General features: G+C 29.4%; 3 protein-coding genes across 13 annotated transcripts in view; 2 read left to right on the forward strand and 1 right to left on the reverse strand.

The window, feature by feature from the left end:
- Positions 1–21,423, forward strand: part of LOC145968708 (uncharacterized) — a 35,370-nt gene that overhangs the window by 2,584 nt on the left and 11,363 nt on the right. For 3 of the 9 annotated variants that reach the window (XM_083094390.1, XM_083094391.1, XM_083094388.1), the window contains 8 exons: positions 37–693; positions 787–836; positions 1,092–1,242; positions 1,794–2,027; positions 2,210–2,430; positions 4,527–4,686; positions 5,055–5,167; positions 5,426–6,255. In XM_083094390.1, coding sequence (XP_082950516.1) covers positions 654–693; positions 787–836; positions 1,092–1,242; positions 1,794–2,027; positions 2,210–2,430; positions 4,527–4,686; positions 5,055–5,122 — 924 coding nt within the window. In that variant the 5' untranslated portion in view covers positions 37–653 and the 3' untranslated portion in view covers positions 5,123–5,167; positions 5,426–6,255. Of the gene's footprint in view, positions 1–36; positions 694–786; positions 957–1,091; positions 1,243–1,793; positions 2,028–2,209; positions 2,431–2,936; positions 3,051–4,526; positions 4,687–5,054; positions 5,168–5,425; positions 6,256–21,423 lie in introns of those variants that run through there. The other 6 variants (XM_083094395.1, XM_083094393.1, XM_083094392.1 and 3 more) reach the window with 6 other exon arrangements.
- LOC145968398 (uncharacterized) lies at positions 7,550–8,587 on the forward strand. Its single transcript, XM_083093818.1, has one exon. The coding sequence runs from the start codon at positions 7,550–7,552 to the stop codon at positions 8,585–8,587; it is 1,038 nt and encodes a 345-aa protein (XP_082949944.1).
- LOC145968700 (thioredoxin domain-containing protein 11) lies at positions 11,359–19,579 on the reverse strand. Of its 3 annotated transcripts, XM_083094365.1 has the most exons (11): positions 19,495–19,546; positions 18,614–18,843; positions 18,004–18,214; positions 17,692–17,922; positions 16,989–17,195; positions 16,710–16,907; positions 14,021–14,454; positions 13,381–13,699; positions 12,956–13,192; positions 12,363–12,556; positions 11,359–12,139 (listed from the first exon to the last, which is right to left on the reverse strand). In XM_083094365.1, the coding sequence occupies exons 2-11, from the start codon at positions 18,838–18,840 to the stop codon at positions 11,635–11,637; spliced, it is 2,763 nt and encodes a 920-aa protein (XP_082950491.1). In that variant the 5' UTR covers positions 18,841–18,843; positions 19,495–19,546; the 3' UTR covers positions 11,359–11,634. The 3 variants fall into 3 exon arrangements, with proteins under 3 accessions (XP_082950491.1, XP_082950492.1, XP_082950489.1); XM_083094366.1 differs by lacking the exon at positions 18,614–18,843 and having other exon boundaries at positions 19,495–19,579; XM_083094363.1 differs by lacking the exon at positions 19,495–19,546 and having other exon boundaries at positions 18,614–19,488.

A 21,423-nucleotide genomic window follows, 5' to 3' on the forward strand; every position in this document is an offset into this window, starting at 1 on the left:
TGTAATCCTACATATAATGCTATCAATGTATTTAAGGATTATGCTATTTGTTGGCGGACCATGTTCTCAAGGACCTGGCCAAGTTGTAACTGATGATTTATGACAACCAATCAGATCACATCATAATATTCAAAAAGATAATGCTAAGCATAAAAAGGCAATTAAGCATTATGATACACTTGCATCACGTGCTGCAACTAATGGCCATAATAGATATTTATAATAGATATTTATTTTTGTGCTCTTGACACCAAACTGGTTTATTAGAAAGGCGACAATATTGCAACTCTACTGGTGGTCATATGATGATGGGGGATTCATTTAATTCTTCATTATTCAAACAAACTTTTCAACGAATATTTGCTACAGATGCCAAGGGTGATTTGAAAATAGCATTCAATGCAATCTTAGAAGTAAAAACATCTCAGAAAATTAAAGTTCCTGGAGCAATTGGATCTTTTGTATGTCAGTGGGAGAAAGGATCAAGTGTTGGAGTACTACAAGAAGTAGGCTTACTTGTCAGTGGAAATTTTGTTCATTGACACCATCTACAACAACAGCATTATTCTTTGAAGTTGCAAATTAACATACAGCCCCAATTCCGCAAAGTGGAAGAGGCTGTATTCAATTCATTATCCAATATTAACATAGTAATGGACAAAGGCGAATTAGAGTTACTACTATTGCAAGAAAGTAAATATATTTTTTATTATACATTATATGTATATCATAAATATTTATAATATCATAAATAATAATATATCATAAATATTTATGATGTTATAGGGATATCTTTAATTATTAGTTGGGCAGATGAATCATCATCTTTGCATCATGTAAGCATAGAATTTGAGGAAGCAACAGCTGTTTTTATGTCACGTTTAACTGTATTTCGAGCAGAAAGTGATGATGGTCCAAATGTTTGAAGATGGGTTGATCATATTCTGATTAGACTTGTTAGTAGTTTCTATCATTAAAATTGTGCCCAATTACACTTAATATAAAGCTTAAACTTAATATATTTATACATATAGATTTACACATAAATATATATTTTATCTATTTTGAGGTGTAAAATCTTATTATTGCAGTATCAAAAATTCGGAGAATATGCAAAAGATGATCCAACTAGCTTTAGATTGGCAGAAAATTTTTCCTTGTGTCCACAATTTATGTATCATTTACGCAGATCACAATTCTTCAAGTATTCAATAATTCCCCAAATAAAACTAGTTTTTATAGGTAAGTTGTTATTTGTATAAAACACATGATATATTTAAAACTTATTGATACTTTTAGGTCTCATATTTCATATATCAATATATATTTTTTGACATTCTTTTTAACTGAAAGAAGAAAGGAGCATCTCAGATAAAGTTTTCATTTATCTTATGATAGCAGTCATTTGTCATAAGTTGCTAGTGTATTCGCAATATATACTGTGTCCATTTTGTGTGCAACATTCAATTTAATTTCAAATAACTGCATTATTGCATATTTGCAATATTTGCAATAATGCAGTTATTTGAAATTAAATTGAATGTTGCACACAAAATGGACACAGTATATATTGCGAATACACTAGCAACTTATGACAAATGACTGCTATCATAAGATAAATGAAAACTTTATCTGAGATGCTCCTTTCTTCCCATCTTTCATCGAGTGCGATTGTGATTGTGGTTGTGCATTAAGTGAAAATTATATAAAATAGTTTACAATGAATGAAATTTAATAACACTGTGATGAACAGTATAACTAACAAAATGAACTCACAGACTTTATATTTACAGATGTTGACATTACTGATGAGGAATGGTTGAACGAAAGTTTAGTAGGTGATTACGTGTCTTGCGGTAATGCTAATGTGCGTGATGATGGTAATAGGCTTAATAATGACAATGTGCCTGATAATAATAATGATGATGATGATATTGGTGACAATATGATTAGCCCCGATAATGTGCTTGACGGTGATGACATGACAACTTTCAATGCCAACGGCAATCAGTTGGAAAAATGCTATGGTATGTATTAAACTTTATTCTTTATTCTTCCTTCTTAATTATATCGTTATATTGTACTTATAATAGCAATATGTTATATGTACTTAATTTCGTATGTATGTACTTGTGTAAAATAACTAAACAGATAATTTTAATGATACTTATAAAGAGAAATAAATATTTTTCTTTTTTATCTTATACAGATGCGTGTCGTATCGAACAAAAAATTATTAAAAATCTCATACAAAGGAATACGAGACAGTTGGAGATAATAATAAATTTAATAAATAACGCAGGACCAGCTAATACAATATATAATAATGACGAAGTCCAATTATTGCCGGAATTTCCGCTATCAACAGTTGACGAATTTTTCAAATTTGACACGGATCTCCAAAAGGACAGAGAGATTCGGAAACAATTAGTGAGTACTTTTCTGTTTTTGCGTCCATTTCTTTTTTCTTCTTCTCTCTATTTTTAAATGTGAAATAAATGTATATTTCTATAATTCAATCAACAACAAAAATTCTTTTGTAGAGATAAAAGTAGAAGACAAAATCTAGATATTGAATATACTGGGTGTCACACTAATTAATTCCTCTCATTATTTTGTACATAAAAGTATTAAGATAAGATAATTGGTGTAAAAAAAACACATAGTTGTTTCGAAAAAAAAATATGTAATTTGCAATTAACAATTACAATTTTTTCTTAAAAATAACTATGTTTTCTTTACACCAATTGATTCCTCTCATTATTTTGTACATAAAAGTATTAAGGTGAGGTAATCGAAAAATGAATATTTTACGATTACCTCACCTTAATACTTTTATGTACAAAATAAGATATTTTACGGTTTATATAAAATTAAGAAACGATTTCAAGCCTCATAACTCTACAAGTACTTAATGAAAACTAACTTAATTATAGTGTTTTGGAAAGCTCTCGAGATAAGCTACAAGAATAATAACGCAATGAAAAATAAATGGTTCCATTTAAGAAATTGAAGGACAACCTTCACATGATCTTGACAACGCTATTCAAGGTCGTACTAATATTACTGTGCATTATTTGAAACCCTATAACTTTTATACAAAACATTTTTGTCTGCCGTTCTCGGTTTTCGAGATATTCGGCTGATACGGGTGGTCTGACACACCCCGTATATATATATATATATGTGTGTGTGTATATATGTATATATGTATATATGTATATATGTATATATGTATATATACAGGGTGACCCATTTTAACTTAGGCAGCCAAATAACTCGAAAAATAAGCAAGATAGAGAAAAATGTTTTAGACAAAAGTTGTATGGTTTCGAGGGGGCCATAAGATGGTATCATTGGTTTGACCTTGAAGAGTCATTTGAAGGTCACGTGAAGGTCACTTCAATTTTTTTAAATGGAATACCTTATATATTTTTGTACATTCTTGTAGCTTATTTCGAGAGCTTTCCAAAACACTATAATTAAGTACCTTTCCGTTAAGTACTTTTTGAGTTATGATGCTTGAAATAATTTCTTAATTTTACATAAACCGTAAAATATCTTGTAAAATATTCATTTTTCGATTATCTTACCTTAATACTTTTATGTACAAAATAATGAGAGGAATCAATTGGTGTAAAGAAAGCATAGTTGTTTTTAAGAAAAAATATGGAATTGTTAATTGCAAATTACATATTTTTTCTTCGAAACAACTATGTGTTTTCTTTACACCAATTGATTCCTCTCATTATTTTGTACATAAAACTATTAAGGTAAGGTAATCGAAAAATGAATATTTTACAAGATATTTTACGGTTTATGTAAAATTAAGAAATTATTTCAAGCCTCATAACTCAAAAAGTACTTAACAAAAATGTACTTAATTATAGTGTTTTGGAAAGCTCTCGAGATGAGCTACAAGAATGTACAAAAATATATAGGATGTTCCATTTAAAAAAATTGAAGTGACCTTCACGTGACCTTCAAATGACTCTTCAAGGTCAAACCAATGATACCATCTTATGGCCCCCTCGAAACCATACAACTTTTGTCTAAAACATTTTTCTCTATCTTGCTTATTTTTCGAGTTATTTGGCTGCCTAAGTTAAAATGGGTCACCCTGTATATATATATATATATATATATATATATATATATATATTTATTTATTTATTTATTTATTTATTTATTTATTCATATAATAAAAACAATTGTGAAAAATAAAATAATGAAAATAATAGGCTCAACATAATAATAAATTACTAAGGGGTAAAAAGGCAAATAAAAATCAAAAGACACGCGGTTATTAGTGCGCAAATTTAGATATATAGTATAAAATATTTACTTAAATTTACTTAAAGCGTAATATATAACATTCTTTTAAATTTTATTACAATTTTTGCTGCCTTTTGTCGCTTAGTAATTTTGAAAGAAGCTCTTAAAATATATTAAATTCATGTTTCCTTTTTCTTCAAGCGGCTTAAATTGAAAATATTATTAAACATTTTTGTAACATTCTGTTATAGAAAAGGAAAATTGCAAAAATTGGAGGAAACACTTTCGTTCACAAGACAAGGAATATTATAAAATACACATTATCGGATGAATTGTGCCGCAAATTATCATGGACAGGCCAAAAAGGATCAACGGCAATTAAGAACACAAGTTTTGTCACAGTTATTATGGGTAATTATTATTTCTTTAAGATATATTTTTATTTCTCCTTTTTATGTAATATTGTTTAAAAATAGTTGCACCTTTAATGTATTCGAACATCAGTATTCGAGATAGTATCTAACATATGCTTAGATGTAACGTGCACTTTTAACTTTAAATTTTTCTTCAGAATTATTAATAAGATCTTACTTCAAATTTCGTTCAAATATTCTTCTACACTTTATACTCTTTCCAATTTTTTACGGATCAAAATTTTTATATTCTTTCCAAAAGTTGCAAACGTTTATAGCTATACTTTACTTCATGACTACCCTATTCTAACTATTGGAATTAAAGCACAAAATATTTTAATAATTATGTAACAAATCGTTTTTCAGCATACGTTTCGGACGACGAAAAAAGTAATATGCACGATATTAAAAAGACCATCCAAGAATGGTTATGACATGCGGGAGATCGCCTCAACTATTTAAGAAACAAGAAGAAAAAGGTTGGTAAATTATTGAAAATTCCATACGATATTATTTAAAAAACAATAGGGCTGTATAATGTTGCTGCATAACATTTTTAGTGTTGAAAATGAGAAAACATTGAAATTAATATATGTTTTTTAATATATGTAAATGTATATCTTAAATCATATTTCACTTATATATTTAATTTTGTGTGTGTGTGTGTGTGTGTAAAAAATTAAATTCTATATTGTAAAAAAAAATATATTAATTATCTTTTGTATATTTTTTTACAGCACTATGACATATGAAGATTTTATTCAACAAAATGAAGATTGTGACGATGTGCGCAATGGAATGCTTGGTCATCATCGCGTATTGATGCTACTAGACTAGTTGTACCATTGAAAACTTTGTATCAACCAATTAAGGAACGAGTAGATCTTCCGCCAATTCAATATGATCCAGTTTTATGTACAAGATTTACATGCAGAGCTATTTTAAATCCATTATATCAAGTAGACTATCGTGCAAAATTATGGATCTGCAATTTTTGCTCTCAGAGAAATCCTGTAAGAAAAAATTCTATCCATTTTCTTTTAAACTAAATCATTTTAGCTAGACTAGAGTTTAACTTAATTAGATTTAAGCTAGCAATTGTTCAATTTTGGAAGTAAATTCAGCAGAATAGTAAGCTATAGGTCCTTGATAAAAATGACTAAAATAATATGATTTAGATTGTACAGATCATAAGATTTCAATCTTGTATTATAGTATGTATGTATATACACAGCATATATATGCTATACACATAAATGAATAGAGTAAAAATCATTTTTTATTTATCACAAACATTTTGAAAAATATTAAAGTAGTTTATTTCTATTAGAAATTAAAGTATATTTTTATGTATTTCTTTATTATGATATATTTACATTCATATTCTATTCTTTATTACTTCATTTAAATTCGTATTTTATTTAATACATAATTCTCTTGTAATATTCTCCTCTCTATATCATATAAGATGTAATTTAAAAAGTAATCGTAAATTATTTATTAGGAGCATATAGTGTTCATAAAAATATGTATAAATATTCAAAATATAATAAAGAAATGAACTTAAGATGAGTTTTGTTATTTATTATAGAATAAATCAATAAATCAATGCAGCTATTTTACCGACCGAATTACGCACGTCTAAAAGTCGTCTTAATTGAAATGTCTGAGACGTCTTTATAACATCCTGAGTGAGACATTTAATTATATCTTGATTGGGACGTCTTGAGTGAGACGTCTTAAAACAATGCCCGATAGATATCTTAAATCGGGACATAAGACGTCTTAAAGACGTCATAAAGATGTAATTCTGATAACTTCTTAAGACGTCTTTAGAAATTTCATGACGTCTTTAAGACATCTTTAAGACGACATAATGTTGTGTGGGAACGATACCCTACTAAAAAATCCGACCTTTTAATGTTAGATGCAACCAAATCTGAAATGTTATTGATGTAAGGAATGACAAAATAATTGTTATTGTTCTCATTCTCCGTGGTATTAATTGTCTGAGTTAATTTTTTATTGTAAATCGTTTTTATTCTGCGATTGATTTCATTAAAAATTAAATGTATAGGGTAACCATTGCTCAACAGAATGTCTATGCAGATCTCTATATTTTTCTTGTGGAATATGTGGTGAGATAGCAGCATTGCTCTATCAACGAGGTTATAAATCGTTCCAATTTTATGGCAATTAGGATGGTTGGAAAAGAAAGATAATAATCTCCCTGAAAAAGTTTTTTTGCGGAACCAGTCAATGTAAATAGTGTTGTTGATAATCTTAATATTTAAATCTAGAAAACTAATGCTACGATCCACCTCATACTCCACTGTAAATTGTAATCTTTCGTGATAACCGTTAAATTTGTTCAAAATGTTGGTGACTTCACTAACGGGTGCAACTAAAATAATGTCATCAACATAACGGTGGTAAATTGAAATACCCTTCCTTTCAGAATCATCGTTTCCTCTGTTAACACCCAACCCTAATTTCCTTTCAGAATCATCGTTTCCTCTGTTAACACCGCATTATATTCCATTGCTACTTATCTACACAAAACTCTATCAATTAGTATTCCTCAAGCCAAAAGTAATGTAAATAATAGTTTTGAATTATATGGCACACTTTCTGGTAAAACAATAGATACGTCGAATATATTGATATCTTTAGATGTCGTATCGCTATTTACTAACATTCCTGCAAATCTTGCAATTGACAGTATTAATAACAGGTGGAATTTTATTGAAATGCACACGACAATTCCAAAAAGTGAGTTTATCTCGATGGTTACGTTCATATTGTCTTCCACATATTTTACTTTTGATGACAATATTTATAAACAATCTCATGGGACTCCTATGGGCTCGCCATTATCTCCTATTATAGCGAATATTGTAATGCAAGATTTGGAGGAATCGATACTCAACACTTTGGATTTGGGTATTTCAATTTACCACCGTTATGTTGATGACATTATTTTAGTTGCACCCGTTAGTGAAGTCACCAACATTTTGAACAAATTTAACGGTTATCACGAAAGATTACAATTTACAGTGGAGTATGAGGTGGATCGTAGCATTAGTTTTCTAGATTTAAATATTAAGATTATCAACAACACTATTTACATTGACTGGTTCCGCAAAAAAACTTTTTCAGGGAGATTATTATCTTTCTTTTCCAACCATCCTAATTGCCATAAAATTGGAACGATTTATAACCTCGTTGATAGAGCAATGCTGCTATCTCACCACATATTCCACAAGAAAAATATAGAGATCTGCATAGACATTCTGTTGAGCAATGGTTACCCTATACATTTAATTTTTAATGAAATCAATCGCAGAATAAAAACGATTTACAATAAAAAATTAACTCAGACAATTAATACCACGGAGAATGAGAACAATAACAATTATTTTGTCATTCCTTACATCAATAACATTTCAGATTTGGTTGCATCTAACATTAAAAGGTCGGATTTTTTAGTAGGGTATCGTTGTCTCAACAGACTTGATAGAATTATTAAAGTCCAAAAAGACAAGAACAATCATTCATCTAAGTCCAATGTCATTTATAGAATCAATTGTAAAAACTGCGAAGCCTCATATGTGGGCCAAACAAAAAGACAATTAGGCACTAGACTGAGGGAGCACGCAAAGAATATTATGTTAGAGTCTTCGAGGCATTCGGTGGTCTCAGAACATATTCTCAATACACAACATACCATGGATTGGGAAGATGTTAAAATATTGGACATAGAGTCTAATTACAGAAAGAGACTCATCTCCGAAATGATACATATTAAAGAACAAAAACATGGTATTAATTATAATACAGACACCGAATTACTCGATAGCGCATATGATGATATTTTAAATGAGTTGTCCAACGGATGATTGTTAGTTTGTGTCCATTTTTTGTCACCTACACACACACACACACACACACACATATTATTGACATTTAACTGTTATCATGACATTTACTAACAGTTATGTTCTTGACTCCGAGATGATAGGAAGCCTTTAAGAATATCTTGAGACTTGTAGAGACATGTGTATTAATTTATGTAAGCAGTTTTAATTTTTTCTTGACCGTTTCAATTAGTTTTTATTTTATCACGAATAATATTTATCATTTTAGTGCTTATTAATTCATTATTGTTTATTAAATTAACTCATTTTCTTTTCTTCTTTCTGAGTCAATCTCAATTAATTTTCAATAACAATTTTTGGATGGTAATAATACAATTACAGCATGAAGGTGATGGACTCGGACACAGCTGGTCATGGCCGGTTTCAAATTAGGAGCTTCTCGCTTCCCAACGAAGAAGTTGTTTGAATAGGAGGCCAAATGTCACTCCGGGTTAATCATTTTTTGTGCTGGAGAAACATGCTCTATTACATGGGTTTCTATTGGCTTCTTTTTATTTATTTATAGCGCTCTAACGTTTGTTTCACGGATCATTTCATTCGCTGATTTTATTATATTATATTTCTTACTGAAGAAGACTAAGTAAAGTCGAAACGTTTTTGTTTTTATTAAACAAATTTATTATTATATGTATTTATTTTATTTAGACCTTAGTAATTAGCTCGGATAAATGTAGTTAAATATACAGGGTGACCCATTTTAACTTAGGCAGCCAAATAACTCGAAAAATAAGCAAGATAGAGAAAAATGTTTTAGACAAAAGTTGTATGGTTTCGAGGGGGCCATAAGATGGTATCATTGGTTTGACCTTGAAGAGTCATTTGAAGGTCACGTGAAGGTCACTTCAATTTTTTTAAATGGAACATCCTATATATTTTTGTACATTCTTGTAGCTCATCTCGAGAGCTTTCCAAAACACTATAATTAAGTACATTTTCGTTAAGTACTTTTTGAGTTATGAGGCTTGAAATAATTTCTTAATTTTACATAAACCGTAAAATATCTTGTAAAATATTCATTTTTCGATTACCTTACCTTAATAGTTTTATGTACAAAATAATGAGAGGAATCAATTGGTGTAAAGAAAACACATAGTTGTTTCGAAGAAAAAATATGTAATTTGCAATTAACAATTCCATATTTTTTCTTAAAAACAACTATGTGTTTTCTTTACACCAATTGATTCCTCTCATTATTTTGTACATAAAAGTATTAAGGTAAGATAATCGAAAAATGAATATTTTACAAGATATTTTACGGTTTATGTAAAATTAAGAAATTATTTCAAGCATCATAACTCAAAAAGTACTTAACGGAAAGGTACTTAATTATAGTGTTTTGGAAAGCGCTCGAAATAAGCTACAAGAATGTACAAAAATATATAGGGTATTCCATTTAAAAAAATTGAAGTGACCTTCACGTGACCTTCAAATGACTCTTCAAGGTCAAACCAATGATACCATCTTATGGCCCCCTCGAAACCATACAACTTTTGTCTAAAACATTTTTCTCTATCTTGCTTATTTTTCGAGTTATTTGGCTGCCTAAGTTAAAATGGGTCACCCTGTATAATCCAAATTTTTATTACCAGACTAATTAAAAATTGTCCGATTTATATCGTGTTTGGAGTCATTTTAATCGTAAAAATCTCATTAATTCATTAAAATTATTTTCAAATCGATAAAATACAAAATAAAAGTTTTAGTTTTTAATTTATAAGATGTTTGCATTCTCGTGAGTTGCGAATGGATAGAGAAAGCGAGAAAACCGATTACTAAAGACTTCGGAACTCTTTGATGATAGGTCAACTCGCTCGCACTCTATTCGTGGTCTCGCTTTCTCTGTCAGACTTCACAATCGTGCTAGACAGCTCGGAAAGATAAGTGGACCCGAGGATCGAGAGTATATGATATGATATGTTTTTCTTAGCGAAAGGCAAGGTCCATTATTTTTACACATCGAGGACAATATAGACCGTTTCATGTGATTTTTAAGGAAATTTTGTCTTGCTATATAAAAAAAATATGCTTCAAAACGATCTTTCGTCAAGATAACGACTCGAAAAACACAATATATTTTTCAATATGTTAAAGAATTATTTACGAGGAATAAAATTAATGTTTTAGAGTAGCTTAATCAAAACCGAAATTTGAATCCTATTGAACATACGTGAAAAGAGCTTGGGAAATAAGTCAGAACATTTTCAAATAAGATCTTTACGGATACGGATTTTTTACAATTCTGAGCAAAGAGTGGTCAAAAACTGTTTTGGATCACATCAAATTGATTCAAAATCAAAGCGATAACTGTAATTCAAGCAAAAATTATGCAACGAAATACTAAAAATATTATAATTTACATATTACAAGATTTATTTTTTCTTGAAAATTACTTTTTTTAAGACAAATATGTCAAAATACTTTTGATTTTAGTTTTTGTCACATACACTTATAAAAAATTATATATAATTACCGTTTTTGTTATAAATTATTGAATATTATTGAAATTATATTATTGAAATAAATTTATTTAAAATTATTGATAATTATTTAATTTTTTATAAATTCATAATTATACTATAAATTATATTACAAAAATAATATCTTTGTCAAGGTACTTATGAGCACTACTATATGTAAAAATTTTGTATCTGAAAATGTTTGTATAATCAATTTTGCATTTTTTAAATTCCTGCACATTTTATATTTAATGGAATATATGTTAGAATCTTAGATAGTCGCTCTCATTTTCTTTATTAATGTTTGCTGACATGTTTGTATACTCAATCTTATATTTTTACTAGGGCTCTATACATACTTTTTTTCTTTTTTATTTATAAGAAGTGATAGACAAATTTTAAAAAATCTGTCTTTTTTATAATTTAATATCGATTTAATTGCCGAAATATCGAGAGTATCCCAAAATATTAATATTTGTTATCACATAGATATATTAATTAACATATATTTATCATCGCCTAGTCATCTTATTTTGTAAGGCGAAATCTATATCACAATTCGCTTCTCATCAGCTTCTCTCGTTCAGCAGTTGGTACGACATTCGTAGATTTAAAATGCCTACTTTCCATCTTGTTATTAGCTTCTAGTAATCTAATAACTTGATAATATTTATGAAATTTTTTTTTAATCAATTGCACCTTTTTTCGATCCTCTTTTCGATCAAGATCAACTATAGAACCCAAAATTAAATGAATATTCTTGATATGTTCTAATTTAAAAAGAATTATTTTACATTTATTGAGTGCAACTTTTTTATCTAAAAAATTCAAATGTCGTCTCAACTTTCTGTAATCCTGCAGAAGTTGCTCGATAATATCTAGACACAGCCATCGTGTTCTAGTAATACATTTATCTGGCGCCTCCCCAGTTCCCGCTTGACAGATGTTGAGCAAAGCTTCGATGTGGGAATCACCATCTAAATTCGCTAGCACAAAGTTCAATAAGTTTGGAATAGTAATAGGAACAGAAAATGGAAATACAGTGCTGTCTCCCTTCCTAAAATTTTAGCCAAAAATAGATATTATTAGATATTGAAATTTATTTTTCAATAATGTTAAGTATTTTATATAAATGAAAATCATTTTTGATGATTAAGTAAAAAAAAAAAGAAATATAGAATAAATAAAAGACATGTTAAGATTCACATTTTAAAATATGTTGATAAATGTGACATTCAAAGAAGTATGATTAAGAATTGCTTGATGCATAATTAACGTACCTCTTTGTAGGAAAAAATAAAATGGATGGAAAGCGATTCATGCTGTATTCCCATGGTAAATCGTTATTATCCCCATCAATCTTTACAAAGATTAGATGATCCATATTGGATAAGTAATATGTCACTGTTAAGTATACATATGATATAGCACTACAAAATCCACAATAAGGAGAGTAGTACATTACAACAACGTCCTATAAAAAAAATTTGATTATGCATCAATTTATTACAAAATGTAATAATAGCAATGAAATCCAATTTTAATATATTTTCTTGTGTTTTGCATAAATCTTACAAAACATTATATACCAAATATCTTAGAATTAGTGCAAATAAGAAGAGGATGATTATAATTTAAGTATAATCATTTCTTGCAAATTTAACAATAAATTTCTCTAAAAGTGTGATGTGGTGAAGCAATTTGGAAATCATTTTTAGTATCAAAAAAACTATAGGAAATGATTAATTTTGTATCCGAGAGAAAGTTTTGTTTGTGTTAAAAATTAAATGTAGTAAATGTAAATGAAGTAAATGTAATTTATTATATATTGTTCTTATTGCTAATTAAGACATAATAAATAGGCATAACTGACCTTAGATGGATCCAAAATTGTGTTCAAAAATGTTTTTGTTGTTAATTCTGGCACATGAATTTTTGAATTCAAATCTGCATTATTATGATTTTTCTCATTATACAATTTTTGCACTTTGTTGCATTGTGGATTAGTTGAACGTAATGTTCGCTCTAACAAACCTTGCGTATAATTGTTTATAAAGTTGATAAGAGTGTATTCATTGAAATCTTGATGCATAACATATTGACTTTCTAGCTGCAACATAAAAAAATAAAAAATATTACAAAAAAAAAATAACACATGCAATCCATAAAAAATGAAAAAATTTTAGGAATTTAATGGAATAATTTTACATATCCAAAATTTATGGTGCTCCAAACATATTTAATTATTATATTAAAATATATTATTAAAATGGTTTTTTATCTAATCTTAAAGCTTACTGCAGTATCCAAGATTACAACGGTAGTTTTATTTTTTCGCTTTGAGATATTAATCCCAAGATGTTCTGCAAAATGGGAATAATGCAAACTATCAATAGCTATTAAAGCTAATGTCTTATTGGTTTTGCAAACCAATTCTTTTAAGCTGATATTAAATTTTCTTGGAGAATCTTGCGGAAATAATGATGGATAATAATCATTTCCAGCCAACCATCTTTTACAACTTTCCTTCAGAAAATTTCTTCTTATAGTACTAGCAGATCGTGAATCGTTTTCTTCTTTTAGTAATGATGTTTTATACTTCATATTTGTATGTAGCCTTAAAACAACAACGTTACCTTTATATTTTATAACTCGAATAACTTATCTTCGAATTCATATTTACTACAATATTTAGTTTGTTTGAATAAATATTACATATAAAAAGAATGTAATATTTTACATTACATGTAAAAAATGTTTGTTATAAATTTATAAATATCTCTTATGCATGTATATAGAACTTATTAAGTAAATTATTTTGAAATACACATGTATAAATGTTTATAAAATGTTTTCATATATATATATATATGTATATATATATATATATATATATATATATATATATATATATATATATATGTATAATTAATGTTACCTTTTTAAATTTAACTCTTCCTGTAATTTCATTACCATGTAATCCTTGTTATAATTATACATCTGCCCTTTATACTGCTCAATCATAGGCGATGTGAATACATCAGTATCTTTGCAAACATCACCGAATTTTTTAGCTCTATAGATTTCTTTTTCTAATGGATTTGTTATCTGTGTTTTGCATAAGGAACATTTATTTATTGCCACATTTGCACAACAACTGTTGTTAATCCATTGTTGAATTGATATGGTAGTAATTAATTCCTTTATTTGTTCAGTATAGATTTCAGTCTTGTTCAGAAGATGGGCGCATTCTTGACTTCTAGAGAAGTGACGGATCATCGCTGTACTTCGTTTCTTTTCCAGACGATTGATTATATCCTTTACTATCATATTGTCTGCACAGTTATAATACTGTAAACCGAGTTCTCTTATCTGAAAAATAAGAATTATAATATAATTTATTTGATATAATTATTTATCTTAATAAAGGGAGATATATATATATTTTCATATACAGGGTGACCCATTTTAACTTAGGCAGCCAAATAACTCGAAAAATAAGCAAGATAGAGAAAAATGTTTTAGACAAAAGTTGTATGGTTTCGAGGGGGCCATAAGATGGTATCATTGGTTTGACCTTGAAGAGTCATTTGAAGGTCACGTGAAGGTCACTTCAATTTTTTTAAATGGAACATCCTATATATTTTTGTACATTCTTGTAGCTCATCTCGAGAGCTTTCCAAAACACTATAATTAAGTACATTTTCGTTAAGTACTTTTTGAGTTATGAGGCTTGAAATAATTTCTTAATTTTACATAAACCGTAAAATATCTTGTAAAATATTCATTTTTCGATTATCTTACCTTAATAGTTTTATGTACAAAATAATGAGAGGAATCAATTGGTGTAAAGAAAACACATAGTTGTTTTTAAGAAAAAATATGGAATTGTTAATTGCAAATTACATATTTTTTCTTCGAAACAACTATGTGTTTTCTTTACACCAATTGATTCCTCTCATTATTTTGTACATAAAACCATTAAGGTAAGGTAATCGAAAAATGAATATTTTACAAGATATTTTACGGTTTATGTAAAATTAAGAAATTATTTCAAGCCTCATAACTCAAAAAGTACTTAACGAAAATGTACTTAATTATAGTGTTTTGGAAAGCTCTCGAGATGAGCTACAAGAATGTACAAAAATATATAGGATGTTCCATTTAAAAAAATTGAAGTGATCTTCACGTGACCTTCAAATGACTCTTCAAGGTCAAACCAATGATACCATCTTATGGCCCCCTCGAAACCATACAACTTTTGTCTAAAACATTTTTTTCTATCTTGCTTATTTTTCGAGTTATTTGGCTGCCTAAGTTAAAATGGGTCACCCTGTATATAATATTCAGAGAGTGTTGCATTTTAACTCTCGAGTCAATATCTGGGATATCACGGATCTTTAGAAAAAATGTTTCAGACAATAGTTGTAAGATTTCAAGAGGAACATAATGATGGCAATTATTTGACCTTAGATAGTCGTTTGAAGATCACGTGAAAATTAATTTTTTAAATGAAACTCTCTATTTTGTATTGCATATTCTTGTAGCTTACCTCGAGAGCTTTCCAAAACACTATAACTAATTATTTTTTTGTTACGTAATTTTTAAATTGTAAGGCTTGAAAGTTACAATACCATCGGTATTAACATTATCCAAAGTATAAATATGGAAGTTGCATGGTGTTTACAGATACGTATCATATGTTACGCACATCGATAAATTGGTCGTGGTAGATGTGTCGCCTGGCTTTCAAGATATCTGTATTTTACACCTGATTAGATTTTTTTTGTGAGGCTATATTAAAAAATATTGTTTTTCGAAATCCACGACGAAGTTAACAGTGCCAATGTTGAACATATTTTAAACTGAAAATTTATAGCGCAGAACTCACATTTTTGTTTCAGTCACATACATAGTAGAAAGTCTGCTATATCTTATTTCTGCTGACACACACATACGCAACAGAAGTGTAAATCTGACCGTATAACTTTCACACGGTACACCTTGGGTAATGCCCATGGTACTATAATTTTTATGCCCTATAATTTGAAAATTATGTAAAAAAATGATTATAGTTTTGGAAAACTTTCGAAATAAGCTACAAGAATAAATAGATGTAATAAAAAAATAGAGGGCTTCATTTAAAAAATTACATCTTCACCATCATTAAGACTATCCAAAAATATCAAATTATTGTGTCACCATCTTATGTACTTCTTGAAACTATATAATTATTGTTTGAAACATTTTTTTTTAATCAAAATATTTTGTTCCAAAAGTTAAAAAGGGACATCCTCTATATGAGTGGATCTCTTTAATATTCATACATATCAATCCTTACAAAAACTTTTTTCTTTAAAAATTTTATTTTTATAATATTTTAAAATCATATATCTCAGAAATGAAAAGAGAGTAGCATAAATATGTAATTTAAAGCGTATTTAGGAATGTATCTTCTACAATATATGTCAATATGTACAATATATAAAAGGAAAGTGATGTGCCAAGATTTTTCTTTCCAAGATTAAATAATTGAAAAAAAATTAAAAAATTATTATACAGATTATATACAAATGTAATTATTTTAGTAAATATTTATAAATTATAAATGTAATTTTAAAACGCACCAGATTATAAATGTAATTTTCTGTATGAAGTGGATTCCGTGGTGTAAAAAGAAATAAGACTGGTCCCTCATGTAGATAAGGTGCAAGAGTGAGCGCTTTGACACCAGGGGGTTGTAGCCAGAGGGATGGTTGGTGAATAGAACTGCTAATCCAATTGAGGATATTGTCAGATGTCCATTCATTCTTTTCTGGATAAGTCTAATTTTTTTTTTGTTAAGACTGATATATATCATGAATAGCAAATAAAAAAATTCACATATATAAATATCATGCACTTACTAAAGATTCGTTCCACATGAGTAAATTTGCTGATGGAAACTTGTAAACTCCATAATGTAATTTACTAGATGATGCACTAGTTACTATAGCAAATGCCAGTTCTCTATTAGGATCTCTCTCCAGTGATCGTATTGCGGCCTTATAAAATTCTCGATAACCGGGAGTTTTATCCAATCTTGTAAAATTAAAGTATCCTATGACCACTGCCTGCAAGTTTTTAATAAATAAAAAAAATAAAAAAAATAATATATTGTCAATAGAAATAAAAAAAAGAACTAAATGTTTCTTTTTGTAAAATACATCTTCATAAAAAAAAAAGACCTGATTTTTTTCAAAGGATGATGGGTAAAATAACTTGATTTTGGCAATGATGAATAGAACCTTTCTTATACATGTTTTCTTATAGTTTTTGATATACTGAATCATTATCAAACATTAATTTCATTTTGATATGATAAGAAAGTAGCAAAAATCGCACTTAAAGTAGCAGATTTGTAGAAACAAAAACTCAAGAAATATTAAATTTTTACTAAAGACATTAAATTTTTACTAAAATTTATATAAACTAAAATAAAATTTTTCAATAATGCTCTATTTTTGTTTCAATATCTACTTCTTAAGTAAAGGAAGACTTCCTATGTAATAAACTATTTTACATTAACTGAAAATAAATTTTTTATAAATTTTATTAATTTATACTTACATCATTAGTAATCAACAATTCAGTTAATTGTTCTTTATGTGTTATTCTGACGATAGGATTCATAAGCGCATCTAGGAAATTAATCATGTATGGTGCTGTGCGAATTCCTCTATAATTAATACCAGATTCTCTGGATGGATATAGCATTAGCACTGGATAACCATGAATTTTATTATATTGTATTCTGCATTCTGAATCAGGATGCCAACAATTAATGGCTGCAAAGAATATCTAAGAACAGATGATGTAAATGTTAATGAATATATAAAAAAATATAAGAAAATGCATAAGATACTATTGTTATTCTTATACCTGTGGATAATAAAACTGAGCAACAATTTCAAACTCCTTACGTAGAGCCTGGCTTTCTGCATCCCAAGGAGCATAATACATAACAAAACTAAAATCTGCCTGTGTTATCCTTTCTATCATCGAATCTAAATGACCCTTATAGAAATCCAATACTACAGAATTTTGATCGAAAAAAGGTCTCGCTGTAGGAGGTTTGGAAACTTTGGGAGATCTACGAAACAAATTCATGACAGTAAATATATATAGATGATTAAGCTGGTTATAAATACAACCATAACTTATTGCAGTCAAGTATTCAAGCAAAAAAACATATTAGATATAATTGGTTATCAAATAAAGAATTTTTAAACCATCAATTTTTTTAGACTGTTAATTGTATCTATATATGTTTTTTGCTGAAAAATTCTCCTTGCATTGTATCATGATTTCATTAATGGAACACAAATTAAATATATAAATATATAATGAGTCTTTATATTCAATCCTCAATATGTTTCATTTGTATGACACAGTGTATTGATGCGACACAAGAGTGCGCAACAATTTTATATATATATATTTAAACAGGAGACAATACAAAATAAAAAATCTATTATAATGCAAAACCCACGAGCTATGTAGAGCAGCCATAGCGGTAAAAGTGATCGCCAGGAAGAAGCAAATAATCTCGTAGGAAAACATTTTGGCGGCCAGTCGCTCCTCTATCGCCAGCCTCTCTTTGGCCACGTCGTTGTTTGTTGACTGAGACGTGGATGTTGACGAAATCCGGTGTGACGGGTTATCGGCATTTCTTGGCAGGATTGTCTCACGCTCTTCGCTGAACATCCGTTCATCCATCGCCTGTCCACGGCGTTCACGAAGCATTCGCATACATTTCTACCATTGGAGTTTCAGCTCTTTCGTCGCTTCTTCTCCACGCAAGAGATTATTCGAGTCTCTTCTTTATTAAATTGCCATTCTTTTCAAAATACCGCAATGCCGCTTCTTATTTTCTATTTTATTGATTTCGACAGAAAGAAACCCGAGAACTATCACACTATTACGGGAAAAGTCTATTAGGTCCCTATCTGTCGGTCGTAAAAACTACGGACTTTAATTTTTTCTATGACCAAAATATTGCAAAAATCGCATTAAAATAGTAATCAATGATCAATTGTAGCTTGTTAAAAAACGATTTTTTTTTAAAGTCCAAATGAAATTTCAAACAATGTACACTAATGTACACTCTGTTACAATAGATCTGTTCTTTATAGCTGAACCGGCTGCACTGGGCTGCACTAGTTCAGAGGTTATCTTTTTCCTCTCAATGGTCTAGTTTCCACCGAAGCGTTAATTCGCATCTAGTGCGGCGTAGAATCAAATTTAAGTCGATGAAAACGCGACTAACCGTATTCATTTCACTCCCACTTCGCTCTACAAGCTTTATCGAAGTGGCAGCGAACTGACACCAAATTTAGTCCGTGGAAACGCTTGATAATAAATAGTGCCTACCTTTACTTTTCATGTGCTAACCCACAGACTTCCAGACGGAGCATGAACTGCCATCTTAGGCAAGGGGAGTAGGGGGCAGTGTTCCGATTAGGAATTCCGTGCGCGCGCATGTGCGGCTCTGCACATGCGCGACTTTTGAAATTACATTGTAATCTCACGGTCGCGCAAGCGCAGAGCCGCACATGCGCGCACACGGAATCCCTAATCGGAACACTGGTAGGGGGTAGGTCGAGAAGCAAAGGGGGAACTGTGGGTGAAAGTGGGGAGGAGTCAGTGTATTTCGGTTTATTTCGGTTCTTTTCGGATATATTCGGTAGAGTTGCGCAGAGCGTCTTTGTCTCTCCAGAGAGAAGAATGAGAGGTGTCATGGCCCGCTTTTAGGTGATCCCTGAAAGCGATACGCCCTCTGTGGACCTTAAAAACGTGCACCTAAACTACGAAGCCAAGGTGCACGAATGTTCTCAGAGGGTAACATATAAGGTGCACAATTTTTGGTTCTATTCCGTGCTATGTGCACAAAATGTCGGTAGCACCAGTGCTGTATAGCAAGGTGCTTACAATATCAAATAAATTTTAATATAAATGAGAAATGACGAATTTGCGATCCTCTCACACTCTCTCTCTCTCTCTCTCTCTCTCTCTCTCTATATATATATATATATATATATATATATATATATATATATATATATATATATATATATGTATATATATATATATATAATTTTTTTTTTGATATATGAATTTGCAATGAGCAGCGACATATTTTTTCTTAAGAACAATTATATGTTTTTTTTACATTAACTGATTCCTCTTACTATTCTATGCATAAAATTATTAAAGTAAAATAATCGAAAAATGAACATTTTATCAGATATTTTATAATTTATATAAAATTATGTCAACTTAAAGAATCAAATATCTCGTTAACTGTTCAATTTTTGACTATACTATCTTTATAACTTTTTACACGGAATATTGCGAAGAATCGATTTATATAAAAAAATTAGGATGGTTCCATTAAAAAATATGAAGATAATCTTGAAATTTCTAAAACGCTTCCACTTACGAAAACAATATTACTAGCATATCATGGTCCTTTTAATCGTACAATTTTCGTAATTACAATTTTTTCATATCTGTAAAAATAGCGTAGATATTTCAAGTGAGCAAAGTTTTATATACATATATGTGTGTGTGTGTGTGTGTGTGTGTGTGTGTGTGTGTGTGTGTGTGTGTGCGTGTGTGCGTGTATAGCGTATACGAGTTATGTGAGCAAGCGAGAAGGTAATAAGAGAGAGCGAAATGGCAATAAGAGCGAACGAGATAGCAATAGCACGAGCAACGAAGACTTGGAAATAGAGTCTTTCTTGCAGCCTGGCATACTATTTCTCTCTCGCTCGCTCCTATTACTATCTCGCTCGCTTCTGTTATTGTTTCACTCGCTCTTACGTACTCATATACTGTCATGCTCATCTCGTTATCAAATCTGCCGCTGGCAAGCGGCCGATGACAAATTATGACAAATAAATAAGTTAATTATTTTAAGATATATTTATAAGGGTATAGAAGTAATTTTAATGGAATAATGAAAATTTTGCGATTAAAATAACAAACACGGTATCAATCGGATAAACGTAGTTAAATATATAATCAAAATTTTTATTATCAGACCAATTAAAAATTATCCGATTTACGTCGTGTTTGATATCATTTTAATCGCAAAAATCTCAATAATTCATTAAAATTACTTTCATATCGATAAAATAAAAAATAAAAGTTTCAGTTTTTACTTTATAATCTCGTAAATTGCGAATGGATAGAGGAAGTGAAGAAGCCGATTGTAAGAGATTTCGGAATTCTTTGATGATAGATCATCTCGCTCGCTCTCGACTCGCGGTTTCGCTGTCGCTCTCGCACTTGACAGGT

Source organism: Camponotus vicinus, unplaced genomic scaffold (genome assembly GCF_025532165.1).
Source record: "Camponotus vicinus isolate PSW18456_S1 unplaced genomic scaffold, iyCamVici1.0 SCAF_3, whole genome shotgun sequence".
Lineage (NCBI taxonomy): Eukaryota > Metazoa > Arthropoda > Insecta > Hymenoptera > Formicidae > Camponotus > Camponotus vicinus.